Below are 15,715 nucleotides of genomic sequence, written 5' to 3'. Positions count from 1 at the left end.
GGTGACTTTTTTTTTGGTTTGTAGTCGTTCTGTTTGTTGTAATGATTGATACTCGCCTACAAGTTACACCCTTGCAAGCAAACGAATATAAAAAAAAATTCTCAAAAGCTTATAAAAAAAAATTGCCATACTGATGACTCGGATAAAAACAACCAAAATGCAATAAATTTTAAGGAAAATAGCTACATAAGCATATTTTGTCATTTTGTTTACAAAAATATCATTTTCAATAATGATAACATATTTATCATGTATTGTCGACAAAAAAATAGTATTAAACAAACAACAATAATATAATAACGGTATAATAAACATGAATTATTTATAAAAAAATCAAAAAATATATATAATTGCTAATTATAATTTTTTTTAAGAAAAACAATAATCTCTTGGTGAGTCGTGAGCATGTCCATATTGTGCGAGGACGATCCCACTTAACTGAGAAATTTTTTATTGTGACGGAAACACGAGTGGTACACCACATGTTTTTATGTAAGTGGTGGGAAATTTTATTTTTTAAGTTATTAAATTTTAACACATTGTTGACCTTAAAAACTATCAAGCCTACTTGGTGCGCAGACCGAGTTATTAATAAGCTAAATACGTCATTCGGTTGTGTGCGGAGTGTGCCAACTTGTCGATCGTGCTCAGCCAGGGAGTAAAATGTATTGATGTTGCGTTGAGTGCGCTGCTGACTTCTTGATCTTGCGACTACGGCTGAGGAAGGAACACGTCTCGGCCTTCGAGTTCTAGAGCCTGAAGACAAGGTTGCTAGTCTTGTGAAGTTTCATGGATCCTCGGCGGCGGGTTTGGTTACGGTGATTATATTCGTAAGAGTATAAGCACGCCAAATTGGCACCAAACTATACGGACACAAGTACTCAAATGAAATGTATGTCTTGATGGTAAATGTGGTTTAGGCGTCATAATGCCGAACTCTAAAACTTACTTGTGAATACCCAATCATAAAACCACTCGATGTTCAATGTGCCGAGTCCAGTAATCTGTAACACCTAACTTCACCGAGAATGCTAATGAGATGACCTCTGTTAATAAGGACTTGAAAATTCTTCTTGACTGAGACTTGGATAAGTAACCGGTCGGCCTTGACGCAATGCTGTTTATCCAAACTGAAGGTGTTCCGCGGTCAGTTAATTCTACGACAACATTGATGTTTATCCAAACTGAAGATGTTCGCCGGTTGCCTTCACAATGCTGTTTATCCAAACTGAAGATGTGTTGGCAGAAAAAGAAAATAAAAATCTCAAGGTTGTTGAGAGGTTTTGCGTAGAGCGAGAGTTTGCAGGACAATTTGTGTGTTGAATTGGAGAGACTTTTCTTGTTGCCACTGCCTCTGTATTTATGGCAAGTCTCCTTGATTGCCAATCCAATAGAGACCTTTTCCGAATATACTCCAAAAAACAATAACTGATATTATCTTTAATATATTTCGGCAAAAATCTCTCTAATCTCCTTATGCCTGTGGACTTTTATGAGAGGAACAACATGTGTCCCTTTGAAATCTCGAAGTGCCCTTTCACACGGCATGCATACTGTGCTCCCATCATCAATTCTTATCACTCCAAACTCATCTGACAATGCCCATCACCATGCAAAAAGGCCTAGCCTACCTAGGTTTCTTATCTCATCATTATCCAAGACCATCAAATCCTAGGCTTATCACATCGTCATAATTCCATCACCCTTAAACCCATCCAAGCATGCATCCTGATCAAATGAATTTCAAATTCATTTTTAGCTTCCAAGTGTCGTCAGACATCCCAAATCAATTCGAACTGTACTACTTGCTTGAGATATAATTCGCATTCTATTCATCTGGTTTAAGAAGATGCAGATAATCCATATTAAAAGATAATTATTATGATAAAAATCATAATATTATCCTTTAATAATAACAAAATTATCTTCACTTTTTCCATTCGACGGTTGGGAGCTATGCTCACTTAACGACCTTGATTGCACGGGCCGATGGTGTAAATTTGGGTCCAAACACACACATCTCGTGTGCCGGACACACATCTCGTGTGCCGGTCACACTGAAAAATCTCTCCACTTAGGCCATCTCTAACCAAAGGAGGGCCAAGACTTTCTTTGGCCCTATAGCCCTTCAAGAAATTAATATTTTCATGAATACTATCATGCCATTTTTCTTACCATCTCCAATCGAGGGGCCAGAGGGCCATATGCCAAACATAACTCTATGACAAAAAACCATCTCCAACCGAAGGGGCTATAGGGCCAAACATAATTTATTATTTTAATTGAATTACTATGGTTATTTAAATTAAATTACCTCAATAATTTTACATTATGGATTGTCAATAATTTTTCGAGATGGAATCTCAATAATTTTACGTCTCGAATTTTATGTTGTATAATTTCTATGTTGTTTAATGTTACTTAATGTTATTTATTGTTGTTTAATATTGTTTAATGTTGTTTCATATTACTTAATGTTGTAATGACTTAGGAAGTTATAGGAAAAAGAAATAGAATTTTTATTTTAAAAAAAAATTGTAAAAAAAAAAAATCAAATATAACGGCTAGTTGAAGTCAGTAAATGGCCCGGTCTGGGGCTGGTTGGGTTGGGTTAGCAGATTGGCCATTTTCTCATTTTTTGTCCAGGTGGTGCTCATGACCCATTTGGCTTAGCCTTCAATTGGAGATGATTTTCATGTTATTTCAAGTTATTTTCGATTCTATAACCCTCTCGTTGGATCGGTGGAGATGGCCTTAACTGTCCGGAAGAGCGAGGAATTATGTACACGTGGTTGACCCGGAAAGGCCTTTTCAATTCCCATCACGAAGTCTCACAACCCACTGCGACTCCGTACTCGCTCTTCAATCGACGGCCCATACTCATCCATCACCCCATAAACACTTCCCCACCGTCTGTTAAAATCCACGATCAGCAAAAGCGCGGGAAACTGAAATATTATCTGCGAACCAAGAAGTGCAAAACTGCACCAGCCTGAGCCAGAGTGATTCACTCAGTCAGTTTTCGCGTTTCGTTGCTCGTGCGTGAAGCTAAGACGCAGCGTTTCATCTCTCTCTCTCTCCCTCCCTCGGAGCTACGTTAGCGTGCTAGGGTTTCTGGATTTTGTGGGAATGGCGCCGAGGAAACGCAAGCTGACTGCGCAAGAGAAAGAGCAGGTGGCAAGGGTCGGCGCCCAGTTGCAGGCGCTGGTGGCTAGGGACACCGCTCGGGGGGGATCCGCTCAGCGAGTGACCCGGAGTTTGAATCAGACAGCTGCCAGTGGGAGCTCGGCTGAGCCCCGGCCAGTGGCGCCGGCGAGGAAGAAGGCCAAGGGAGCTCAGAAGAAAAAGGAGCCAGCCAAGAAGGTGAAGCCGGCGGCGGAAGAAGCGGAAGGGGAGGCTGTGAAGGAAGAGAAGGAGAACTCCGTCGAGAGCGAGGCAGAGGCCGAAGCGGAGAACAAGAACGAGAAAGGGAAAGAGAAACTGGAGGACAAGAACGCGAAAAGGAAAGAGAAACTGGAGGACGACGGAGAAGCTACGAAGCATACTGGCAACGAGTGGGACAAGAGGACCATTGTGATTGAGCACTGGTGAGCCAGTTTTATCCCTCTATCTTTCTTTGATCCTGTTTGGTTGCCGAGAAACTTTTGGGATATGCAAGAAAATATTGTTTCGCATAATTGTGCTTCTTGTTTTATTATTTATTATTTATTTTGTTCAGATTATGATATTCGCTTTGAGCCTTTGAGCATTTTGACTTTCTGTTATAATAGCTATTCGAGGGGCGTGTGGTTTAACTTAGTATCTAGGAAGCATGAATTGGTGTTGAAATTAAGGTCTCTTTTGGCCACTAAACTGCAGTTGTTCGTTTAGAGCCGGTTTGGTGATACTGTGTTAAAAAAAAAAAAACTTGTTTTATTAAGTTATGAGAATAAATAACTGTGAAATAAAACAACAAGATTATTTGATAAATTTTTTTTGTAAAAATATTTTTGAAAAAAAATATTATTATAATGTTTAATAAATTTTTATGTAAACATGTGATTGTGTAAAATAACAATGAAGGGTACAATCCTCGATGTGCCCAAAAAATTAATATCTCTCTCTCTCATCTTATACATTCTCGTGTTCTGCCTCCTTTATCCCTTTCACGCTGCAACAGCAGCCAAGGCGCAGCCGTCGCGACGCCACTCTTATCCGACCACCAAAGACCCAAAAATTGATACTTCTAGAATCCTCTCTTACTTGGTCCGAATCTCTACCTTATTTCATCAAATTCAAAGTCGATATGTTCGAATTTCAAATGTAGGTCGCGAAAGTTCGTGGGTTTTCCGTGGATTCACGCTGGTTAAAGGTGGTGAATTTCTCTGTTTTTATGGTGTTTTGTGGGATTTGATAACTACAACGGATTGGTATCATAACCCAGTTGAAATTTTGTAGAAATCAAAAGAAAAATCAGGTTCAATCTTTAGGACGGTTTCTAAGTTGGGTCTGCGCTGGGAGGGACTGGGTCAGGTCTGCATTGGGAGGGATTGGGTCAGGTCTGGTTGGGATGGTGGGGCAGCGGCGGTGAGGGATTTGGGAAGTGATTAGCTGTTGATGATGAAAGAGAACCTTAATTTATTTCAAATTTTGTTTTAAAGATCAGGGGCTTGAAGTTGTTTAAGTGGTATGTGGACGCGAGGAGCGAAAGGGAAGAGAGAGAGCTTCGATAGGGTTTCTCGAGCCTCTGCGGGAACACTTTTCTGGAGAAACAGAGAAGGTTGCGAGAGAGAGGTAGAAGAGGAGGGCACGACTGATGATAGAAAGAGAAGGGTAGGATTGGAAATTGAAAAGTTCATTTATTTTTTACTGTTCACCAGTGTTTTACCAAATTAAACCGTTTTGTTGAAGTTGCTTTCTGGTTTTTAGTTTTTTTTCACTCATAACTTTTGAAAAAAAACTAATTTAAAATGTTTACCAAACACTTAAAATGCTTCAACGTATTTTTATGCTCACTTTTTTTTAAAAGTTAAGCTAAACCAAACCAGGGCTTACTAGTATGATTGTTGCAGGAGTGTAGTTGATTCTTTGTGATTGAATCAAACTATAGTACATTCTTTTGAAAGAGGCTTTTGATTCTATCAGTTCCTAAGTGATTGTAGTTTTGAGAGACTTTTGGTATATGTATCACAATCCAGCTGTTCCATTTTATATGGTTGGTGTAGCTTCATTGCCTGACAGAAATTTACAACCTTTGCTCCCATTTGGAAAGTGAAAACTACTTGTTGGTTATGAAGTGGCCCAAGCGACTTGTTAGTCGCAGGTTTGGATTGCGAAAACAGCCTCTTTTAGAAACAGTATTATTATTGTGCAAGTCTTGCTCTCTCAAATCCCACATTAGTTAAAGCCTTGTGCAATCCACCGCCTTTCTTGTTTTTTAAGATTGTGACGATTGTTTTTTAAGTGGTTAGTTCTTAGTTTTTTGGGAAAATTAATTAAAAGGGTTTGAAAATTTTGAGTTATAACGAAAATGACAAAATAAAGGGTAAGGTGAATAGTACCAAGATTGACTTTTTAGTGTAAAAATGTGGTTTTTTGTTGAAGTAAACAGTACCGGGAGCTTTTCGTTAAAATTCCCTAGTTTTTATTGTGTACACTTGGGTTCCCCATTCCAGATCTTTGTGTACTAGGCTGCCATATTGGTGTTTTTTTCTTTGTTTGGTAGTTTGGCTTTTGCTACGTACCTGCAGCTTCATTATATCATCCTTATTAACTGATTTGTTTCATTTCTCTAGCAGGCAATGCAAGTCATTCAAGACAAGAGCTGATGAGGTGAAAGATGGCTTGGAGAAGGGCGTTCCTGGCATCAAAGTTCTACTAAACCCTGATAAGGTATACTTATTGAAGGATATTAATGTTTTCCATGGATTCGAGCTTATTTGGATGGAAATATGATAGTAACGCTGAATTAGTAGAAAAACCAAAAACATTAGTTTTATGTATTTGAAATGAGTACGTTTACAAGAAATCATCGAAACCATAAAGTATCATGGGAGAAACATTGTTTGATAGTTATCCATATTTGATTTTCTGTAGACTTGCAGTCCTCCTACAGGATATTGAAAGTAACTATTTCCTTCTTCTTTTATTGTGAATAGCCAAGAAAAGGATGCTTTGAGATACGGGAGGAAGGCGGCGAGACATTCATCAGTCTTCTGGTAATTCTTACACCAATTACTCTATTCTTACAAGATTTAAATTGCAATAATGTTTTGTCAATAAGTCTTTTCCATTCTGAAAGACATGATCGGAGAGCGAAATAGGTCACTGTTATGGTAAGTTTCAGTTTGAAAAAAAAAAGGGCTAAAAATGATTGATGATAATCGCTAAGGGAATTAGTTTATATTGATGATGAATCTTAACGGGATGCTTACCTTTTTACAAAAGGAAACATCATAATCTGTAAGATTCTTCGATGATAATTTGAATCATTTATTCTGATGAAGAGAGGGTGACCTTCATTAAACGGGTTTGTTTTGGTGCAGAGATTAGATGATCAGTTTTAACATGTTATCAGCTTATTGAAAAGTAATCACTTTTTCCGAAGTTGTCATTGATGGGTTTTGTTTTGCAGGACATGGAACGACCATTTTCAGAAATGGAGGAGCTGAACATGGAGGAAGTCATTGCCGATATAATTGAGAAGATCAAATGAACAATGTAATACATGGCATGCCAGAGGAGTTTTTTCTTAGTAGGGGTAACTGTCTTTTTGGGGGGTAACCAAGTTCATTTGGTGTTTTACATTTGATCGTATAGTTGCACCTGGTGAGGCCAACGATCTGGATATATTTTGGAAAAGCTCGAAAGACTAGATGTTGCATACAAGCGAATGTAGGTTACTGATGATAACATATTCTTTTTGTTAATGCTTGAATTTAATCGAGTAGAACTTCTTTGACAGCATAATATTTCGATTTCAAATTTCTAATCTTCTGTGATTTTATTCTCCATTGTGCATTATTGAAAAGAGCTTTAGATCCTTTTATCATTTCACCCAAAATTAATAAAAGATAAAGTCTTACTGTTTTACAAGTAATAAAATTTTCTACAAATCATTGCACAGCATTGTCTCCGTCTTTCAGTTTTCGGGAATGAAGATGACCAACAACGTTGTAAGATCTTCTGCTTCCGTTAACGATTGATAATCATCCACGTACTTCCCTCTTCTCCGTTTCTCTCTATATGCTATAATACTAATTTCTTTCTTTAAAAAGCCACGAAGAATGAGAGGGACCCCATTACCATCACAATGCACAGGAAGCTCGAAGCCAGCTGAGTCGAAGCAGAATCTTTAGAAGGTGGCAGTGCTGACTGATGCCCAGCAGCTTCAGGGGGCGGACCGCGCTTGAATATTTTCGTCAAGGCATCACCAGCCCCAGCGGCAGCACCACCAGGCCCTGGAGCAGACTTGAACATGTTGGTTAGTGCTGAAGCATCTCCATTCTTCGCTGCATCTGCTGCTGGCGCTGGTCCATTTAATTGCTTAATCATTTTGTCCAACTTGTCTTTACCACCAGGGGCCGGAGCAGAGGTGAAGGAATTGGCTAATGCACTAGGATCACCACTCTTTGGTGCATTTGCCTTTGTCCCTGCTTGTCCATTAATTTGATTAATGATATTGGATTGGAGACCTGCGGGGACGTCCAAGGCGTCTGCGACAGCCGAGCTGATGAAACCGAAGAGTAGACCGAAGACGGGGACGGGGACGGGGACGGGGAGGGGGGAGGCTTTGTGAGTTGTCATGGTTTTCGATTTGAAAATTGTGAAGGCTGTTTGATGGAGGTAAAGAGCCTTCTGAAGGGTTGTTTATAGCCAAAAGATGTCATAGAGATGGCAGAGGGATTATATTTGGAGAAGACAACCATGAGATACTAAGTTTGGAGGATCAGTTTTTGGGGTTTTAACTGTCTTTCTCCAACCCTCCCTCCTCTCTGTTTTTTTTTATAAAACCCCCTTCTGTTTATATTGTAACAAAACAACTGTTTGATTTAGGCCTCAACTCTCAAACCCCAAATAGCAACTCAAAACTCTCTCTTAAGTAATATGTTTATTTTTTAATGTATTCTAAGCTAACGCTACATGTGCCACATTTACGATCATTTCAAATCAACTGAATGTCTCTGAAAACAAATACAAGCGTAACTTTTTAAAAGTTGATTGCTTCTTTCTTAACTTAGGCGAATGTCAATCTGCACGTGATTCGCTCGTGACTCCGTGTACACTTTTTTCTTCAATCATTAATGCATTTTAAGAGTAAACGAATGCCATGTTATGCGCGTGATTTCCACGTGATCATTTGGTACCTTTTCTTCTATCCTTTCTATTTTTTTTCGTAATATTTTGTTGACTATTCCTAATTAACCAGTCAAAACTTTGGCTTTTTATTTATTTTTTTATGGCAAAGAGAAATTCACTCCCACCCTTTAGGCTCCACCATCCAAATTTTCTGTCTAATTATCCAATAAATCTCTGTATATAAAGCTTCCAAATCCCCACTTCACAAACCAGGGCTTGAAAATAAAAATAAAACATTGCTTCCAAAGCAAGAAATAAGGCAAAGCAAGATAAACAATAAAGATGGAGAACACAAAGGACTCCGTCATCCTCTGCCTTGCCTTCTTCCTTGTCTTCTCTTCGGCTTCGGCCTTTGACATCGTCAAGCTTCTCGAGAAGCAGTCGGATTTCAGCAGCTTCACCAACTACCTCAAGGAGACCAAGCTCGGAGATGAGATCAACAAGCGCAGCACCATCACTGTGTTGGCAGTGGACAATAGGGGCATCTCAAGCATCTCCGGAAAATCCCAAGATGTGATCAAGAAGATCCTGAGCGCACACGTGGTTTTGGATTACTATGACCAGAAGAAACTGACCAATTTAGTTACTTCCAGCAAGGTGTCAACCCTAACCACAATGCTCCAGTCCACTGGCCAGGCCAAGGACCAGCAAGGGTTCATCAACCTCGGTAAGATCGACGAGGGAGGGCTCGCTTTCGGGTCAGCTGTCAAGGGCAGCAAGCTCAACGCCAAGTTCGTGAAATCCGTTGTCTCTCAGCCCTTCAACATTTCAGTTCTTCAAATCTCAAATGTGATTGAAATTCCTGACATTTCTGCTGCCTCGAGCCCTGCCAGCTCACCAAAATCCTCTGCCTCATCAGCTCCTTCTCCATTAAAGAAATCATCCTCTGATGCTCCCAGTCCTTCCTCTGAGGTTTCATCCCCACCTGTTTCTGGTGATGCTTCATCTGCATCCTCACCATCTGCTGATGCACCAGCCGGATCATCAAGCTCTACCACTGGTTCACACCGTGAGATGGCTGTTGGCGCTGGAGTGGTGATCATGAGCTTGGCTTCCCTTTTGTTTGCTTAAGTAGTCTTCAATCAATGAGGAAATTAAAAAAAAAAAAAAAGAGAATGAAGGATCGGAAAAGATTTATCTTAAAGAGTTCGCCTTAGTGGTTTTGTGTGGCAAATGTATGGAACATACATTCATGTAAGAAGCTGTTTTTTTTTTTTTTTAATGCATCAGATACCCTTTACGTACATCTTTTCATGTGATATTTTCGAATCTCGGTTTCGGTATTCACAAAACCAATATACAAAATAATGAGGAATAACAAACATACTACCAAAAATATGAGTCTTCACAATAACACAAGAGCTTCTGTCCAACTAATTGGATGGGGATTGGGATTAGAGTGTGGCTCCACAGGGATTAATGAAATGAATAAACGGAATAGAGCACAAATACGAGGAAGCAAAGTACGGCAACAGTCACAATTGTATGTAGTCAGAGCGGTCTTTCTCTCAGCAAGCCTGGATATTTCCATATATGTCTGAGAGCTGCCCAACCAAGTAGAACTTAGGGTTGCCGTTTGGAATTTGCTTTTGCCGCTTACCTAACTTTATCAAGTCTCTTTTCTTCTTCAAATTTCTTCTCCTCAACTTAACAATAAAACTTTGTTTTTGCTTCTTAAAAGACATCAGACAAGGGCAAGAGGATGAGTCCAAGGACAAAGACACCGATCAAAAAGGTACAATGTACGAGACACTGCTTGCAGCTCTTTTCAGATTGTTTCCATACGTTATCACTCTTGTTTATTAACATGATTAATTCATATGAAATATATACCATGGAATTATAGGATAGTGTAGGGCTCGTTTAGATGTGTTTTTAAAATGACTAAAAGCGTTTTTGATGAAAATCTTTTTTAAACCAATTTTTAGTAAAAATCCAAGTGGATCCTGAAAAAGCACTTTAAGTGCTTCCTACAAAAAACACCGGATATGGTGCTTCTTCCAAAAAGCACTTAAAGTGATTTTTAGAACTCAAAATCAATTTCACCAAAAACACTTTCAATCATTTTAAAAGCACATCCAAACAAGCTCTTATTCTTTATGTCCTAAATAATTAGGTGTAACTTATATTTTTCCATATCAATTAAACTTTTTCGTACCACCGAAGTTGAAAAAAAAGCATGAAAATAATAAAGAATAAGGAAGAGGAGAAGGGAGAACCAACGTTAGTAAGGTCTGTGTGTTGCGCAGATTAAGTTACGCGATAGGTATACATGTTCCTCCTTTTTTTTTTGTAGGATGAAAGCACATAAATTTGAGTGCGTTTTTGCTCTAAACCTCCCCTAACCCAAAGCAATCGGTACCTCCCTCCAAAATCGCGTCACATGCTTATTTAACTAACCATAACTACTGTCACTCAGTAATACAATCTGGTGGTATGTATCTTCACTTGTAAGTGAGAGATCTTAGGATTCGATAACAAATTAGGTTGTCCATCGTATGATTTAGCCGAACTTCTCCCTCCCAAAATATATGGTTGTACTAAAAAAATACAACCATAACTACTTTATGCATTTAATTAAATATTTATAAAAAAGAAACAATTAAATGATTCATATAAAAAATTACCATTTGTTATCCTATCAATTAACAATTAATTGATTGAATTATCTTTTTTTTTTTACAAGCGATATTATCTACAGGGTTAAGCTTAGCGTCACAATGGGCTAGCAATAATGCGATTCAAATTCGTCTTTGGTATGAATCGAACCTAAGACCTCTTACTTTTAAATGAAGATGAATACTACGAAACCTAGTATTAAGTGGCTAATTATCCTATTTCTATTCCTCTCTTCTCGGCTATAGCACAACTCCACCTTTTTAAAAAGAGAATAAATCTCCTTCTACACTAACGGAGAAGGAAGTAAAATAATAACTGATCAATAAAGAAAGAAAGAAAAATAAGAACTGATCAACAGAGAAAGAATAAATAAATTGAAAATTTGAAAGTGAACATATGCGTCCAAAATTTAAAGGAAGATAAACTGATGCCATTGCATCAACCCCAACTGCTTTACCAACAGAAAGGAAGAAAAATAAGAACTGATCGAACAGCAGAAAAAAAAAATGGTAAGTTTTGCTGTAGCCGAGAAGAGAGAAAGAGGAATAGGATAATATTTCAATCTATTGTTCAATGGATAGGAAATGGTAAAGTTTTTTTTTAATTGTTATTCTTTTTCATAAAAGTTTAATTAAATTAAATGCATCTAGAATTTGAATCACGTTATTGTTAATCTTTTATGAAGCTAAACTCATTCCTTTTTTTTTTTTTGTCAAAATATAGATTTTATTAAATTCTAATAGTAATGTTTACATCTTTAATAAGAATATTAAAATGAAAATTAGAACCAATAAGGTCTGGTAAATAAGAACAACTATGCAAAGTAGCAAATGGACACGTGCATGATTTTAAGAGAGAGGTAACAGTTATCTTGAGTTAAGGGATTGAGCAAAAAGGCTCCATAAATTTAGCCATGGTGGCGCTGTCACACATAAGGACCTTATGATAAGGTATATGGTAATTTTCTCTTAATAACCATATGAATGATTTGTCCAAAAAAAAAAAAAAAAACCATATGAATGAAATTTAGGGCTTACGTACTCATCTTGCATTGAGAATTTGAATTGTGCGAATTTGATAATATATTAAAAAGACTCCATGGAGAATTTGAGGGTGCATGTATGGCAGAAGAAAATGAGTTAAAAATAAAAAACTAATGACAGAGCTATAGAGTACTTGAAGAGTCATCTTGCAAAACAAGAAACCCTATTTCGCCTTTGCATTTGACTTGGTAAAAAATATATATATATAAATAAGTTCTTATGAATAAGTATACATTTTTTCATGCGATTTTTTTTAAGCTCGGTTTCGGCATCACAGGGGCGGAGCACACAAACTCGGTTTCCCCGCACCCCTGAAAAACACCACCGCCACCCTCCCATTCAATTTTGATGACCGCTCGCTCTCTCCCTCTCTCTCCCTCCTCGATGTTGCACCGCTCTGAAGCCAGCAACAAGATTAAAAGGTTGGAGAACGGTGATAGGATCGATGTCTCAAGGTGACTAAAGGTGGTGAAAAAGAATGTATTATCATTTATCAATCCTAGCCAAAATTGTGATTTTTATTTAAAAGCTATTTAAATATTGCATGTGACTCCCCCAAGAAATACTCAAAAGGAACCATGCATGGAGACCATCCATATATATGAGTTCATGTGCAACTTTAGAACGGAAATCTAGTTTTTCACCAAAGAGGGTATGAAAGATTCATGTTTAAAACATAGATCTCCTTGAGACATCTTAATAAGTCTATATATATTTATATAAAGGAAGAAGAAATAGATGCTGAAACCTTCATAATATCCAAATTATCATTTTCTCATTAGGATTTATTTAAAAAAAAAAAAAAAGATTCACACAAAAAAATAAAAACTACGTATATAGTGAGACTATAAGTGATTAGTAAGGTCATTATTTTCAAAATATATTTTAATACAAAACAATAATAAAAAAATAAAAAAATAAAAAACAGTAAATAAAAGATGAAAAATATAAAAGAGTTAATTTCCGCGCACACGTGTGGCAAGTGGCTACTATTTTGGTAAAGCCATTTAATAAGTTCTATACTCATAAATTAGGGATTTGGATCCTCTCCTGAGCTAATGGAGAGAATCCTCGTAATCAATCATCGTCGGCTATGGGATTTTTATCCAATGATTACAAACAGGAGGATCCTTTTAAAGTTATAATAATTATAACACGCCTACGATGATTGGTTATGAAGATCCTCTCCATTAACTCAGGAGAGATCCAAATCCATAAATTAGTACCTCAACATCTAATACTATACTAATCCATAAATTAGTACCTCAACATCTAATACTATACTTTAAAGTTTTAATTTGTCGTACACTAGCTCTACAACATGTATATCACTGACATCATATAATACTATTACACGTGGAAACAAAATTTATTGGTCAACAAAAGAAAAGAAGTCAAACTATGACCATATATCGATGTAGACTCGTAGAGGGAAATGTAATATACCATTAGAGCCACGAGCCCGAACATTACGAGAATATGTTGGAGTGTGTTGGGTAAGAATAATGCAATGTCATGCTCTAAATTTGGATTGCTTCTCGTGAGTAAATAACAAAAAGTTGAGCAGTTTTTTTAGGTGCGACTTAGAACTAATCCAAAATGTAATTCGGGCAAAAGAGAAATTCACTCCCAGCCTTTTGAGTTCTAACATCCCACTTTGTTATTTGTCTAATTATAGCAATCAAACTCTGTCCCCATATAAATCCCACAAACTCCCTCCCCACAATAAACCAAGCTTTCAACTGAAGCATCGAAGGGAGAAAGCAAAGCAAAGAAGAAAGATGGAACATGGCATCCTCTTCTCCTCCTTCTTCCTTGCCCTCTTCCTCCTCTTCTCCGCCTCGTCGGCCTTCAACATCACCAAGATCTTAGAGAAGCAGTCGGACTTCTCCAACTTCAACAGCCTCCTCTCCGAGACAAAGCTAGCTAACGAGATCAACAAACGTAAAACCATCACCATACTCGCCGTGGACAATGGCGGCGTTGGAGGCCTCTCCGGACAATCCTCTGACCTAACCAAGAAAATCCTGAGCGTCCACGTTATCTTGGATTACTACGACTCGGACAAGCTTAAAAAGCTCTTCAAATCAAACAAGTCTGTAACTCTCACCACAATGTTCCAATCGACCGGTCAGGCTCGCCACCAACAAGGTTTCATCACCGTTTCGGTGAAAGACAACCATATCTCATTTGCATCCGCATACAAGGGCAACAATAATGGCGGCAATCACGTCAACCTCGTTAAGTCGGTTGTTTCCCAACCCTACAACATTTCAGTTCTCCAAGTGGGGTCCATCATCAACGTGCCTGACATCGAGAACACCGACTCTGCCCCCGCCCAATCACCAAAGTCTGCCAAGGCTCCCAGCCCCTCGAAGTCTAAGAAAGGAGGTGATGACGGGGCTCCCAGTCCGTCGGAAGACGATGAGTCATCATCTGACAAGGCTCCAGCCCCATCAAAGAAAAAACACGACAAAGACGACAAAGACGAAAAATCCTCGCCACCAAAGCCATCTGATGATGACTCGTTGTCAGATAGTGCTCCAGCTCCTGCACCCTCGTCACCTGCTCCATCTGCGGCCTCACGCACTCGTGGGATCGTGGCTGTTGGTACCGCGGTTTTGATCATGGGGTTGGCTTCACTTTTGGCAGCTTAAATTTAAGGGTTGTTAAGAGATAATTAAACATCCAAATCAAATCCAAATTTCAAATAGACTGCCAAAATCTAAATATTTACAATTGTGACACAACACCTAGTTATGTTAATGAATTTAATTACCTACCATAATTCTGGCAAATAAGTGCCTTATTATTACAAAAGTATCCACTTTATACTTCTCTTACGATCATCTGTTTCTGTTCTATTTCTTTTATTTGTTTGACAATCATTGTAGGTAAATTATTTTGCATGTATGTATCAGATATATTTTGTTATTACTATACATATGTGTGCGAATAATTTACCTATATTTTTATGTAAAATATAGGTAATTAATTAATTTAGAATCAACATTCCTTTAGTTTGTAGGTAACTTATTTTGCATGTATTATTACGTATACTAGGCACGTTTTGTTAGTATATGGTAAACTGTTTTGTATGTATTATTACATATATTAGGCACGTTTTGGTATTAATATATATGTGTGTGTGCAAGTAGTTTACTTATATTTTCTTTTTGCAAAATATAGGAAATTAATTAATTTTGAACAAACAATATTTATTTATTGTGTATGTATGTATTATTAGTACATATATTTACTAGGAAATTTTATTGTTATTATATATATGTTGTGCAAAATAATTTACTTATATTTATATGTAAAATATTGGTAATTTTGAATGAAATAAAAAAAAAAATCTATTTGTAGGATATACTAATGTATTTGTTATCATCGTTTGAAAAGAAACCGACAAATGCTCAATTTTACACAAATGTGAAAACAACTATATAAGGAATTAAAACTCTAATATCATGTATTTTTTGTTATTAGTATGCATTGGAATCATGACGTTTAAATATTTTCTTTTGCAAATCCGCATAAGCTATTTGAAAACATTTAATTGAATGAAATAATTAAAATAAATGTAGATAACAAGTAACAGATTGCCACTTAGTACTACAGTATAGTGATATTCCTCTTCACAATTAACAGACTAACGTTAATGTTATTAAGGGTAATTTAGGCATTCAAAAATACAATTTTGCAAACTTAAA

At 37.3% G+C, this 15,715-nt stretch overlaps 3 protein-coding genes across 5 annotated transcripts; all 3 read left to right on the top strand.

Annotated features, from left to right (window-relative positions):
* Positions 1 to 2,871: 2,871 nt before the first annotated feature.
* On the top strand, positions 2,872 to 7,358 carry LOC126604328 (uncharacterized). 3 transcript variants are annotated; one of them, XR_007616558.1, is made up of 6 exons: positions 2,873 to 3,587; positions 5,775 to 5,871; positions 6,138 to 6,197; positions 6,614 to 6,873; positions 7,106 to 7,154; positions 7,257 to 7,358. XR_007616558.1 is itself a non-coding variant. In XM_050271540.1 (4 exons), the coding sequence occupies exons 1-4, from the start codon at positions 3,130 to 3,132 to the stop codon at positions 6,692 to 6,694; spliced, it is 693 nt and encodes a 230-aa protein (XP_050127497.1). In that variant the 5' UTR covers positions 2,872 to 3,129; the 3' UTR covers positions 6,695 to 6,963. The 3 variants fall into 3 exon arrangements, 2 of the variants coding, with proteins under 2 accessions (XP_050127497.1, XP_050127496.1); XM_050271540.1 differs by lacking the exons at positions 7,106 to 7,154; positions 7,257 to 7,358 and having other exon boundaries at positions 2,872 to 3,587; positions 5,778 to 5,871; positions 6,614 to 6,963; XM_050271539.1 differs by lacking the exons at positions 7,106 to 7,154; positions 7,257 to 7,358 and having other exon boundaries at positions 6,614 to 6,963.
* A 1,182-nt stretch (positions 7,359 to 8,540) lies between these two features.
* LOC126604327 (fasciclin-like arabinogalactan protein 14) lies at positions 8,541 to 9,581 on the top strand. Its single transcript, XM_050271537.1, has one exon. The coding sequence runs from the start codon at positions 8,620 to 8,622 to the stop codon at positions 9,406 to 9,408; it is 789 nt and encodes a 262-aa protein (XP_050127494.1). The 5' UTR covers positions 8,541 to 8,619; the 3' UTR covers positions 9,409 to 9,581.
* A 4,140-nt stretch (positions 9,582 to 13,721) lies between these two features.
* On the top strand, positions 13,722 to 14,842 carry LOC126604326 (fasciclin-like arabinogalactan protein 14). The gene has a single exon (XM_050271536.1). The coding sequence runs from the start codon at positions 13,781 to 13,783 to the stop codon at positions 14,654 to 14,656; it is 876 nt and encodes a 291-aa protein (XP_050127493.1). The 5' UTR covers positions 13,722 to 13,780; the 3' UTR covers positions 14,657 to 14,842.
* Positions 14,843 to 15,715: the final 873 nt, after the last annotated feature.

The sequence above is a fragment of the Malus sylvestris genome, chromosome 15 (assembly GCF_916048215.2).
Source record: "Malus sylvestris chromosome 15, drMalSylv7.2, whole genome shotgun sequence".
Taxonomy (NCBI): domain Eukaryota; kingdom Viridiplantae; phylum Streptophyta; class Magnoliopsida; order Rosales; family Rosaceae; genus Malus; species Malus sylvestris.
Note: the sequence above shows the minus strand (reverse complement) of the source record. Positions and strands in the feature narration are given on the sequence as shown.

Coding starts and splice junctions, on each gene's coding strand:
- LOC126604327 (XM_050271537.1), top strand. CDS start 8,620: ATGGAGAACACAAAGGACTCCGTCATCCTCTGCCTTGCCTTCTTCCTT.
- LOC126604328 (XM_050271539.1), top strand. CDS start 3,130: ATGGCGCCGAGGAAACGCAAGCTGACTGCGCAAGAGAAAGAGCAGGTG. Junction 3,588..5,774: donor ACCATTGTGATTGAGCACTG/GTGAGCCAGTTT, acceptor TCATTTCTCTAG/CAGGCAATGCAAGTCATTCA. Junction 5,872..6,137: donor TTCTACTAAACCCTGATAAG/GTATACTTATTG, acceptor TATTGTGAATAG/CCAAGAAAAGGATGCTTTGA.
- LOC126604326 (XM_050271536.1), top strand. CDS start 13,781: ATGGAACATGGCATCCTCTTCTCCTCCTTCTTCCTTGCCCTCTTCCTC.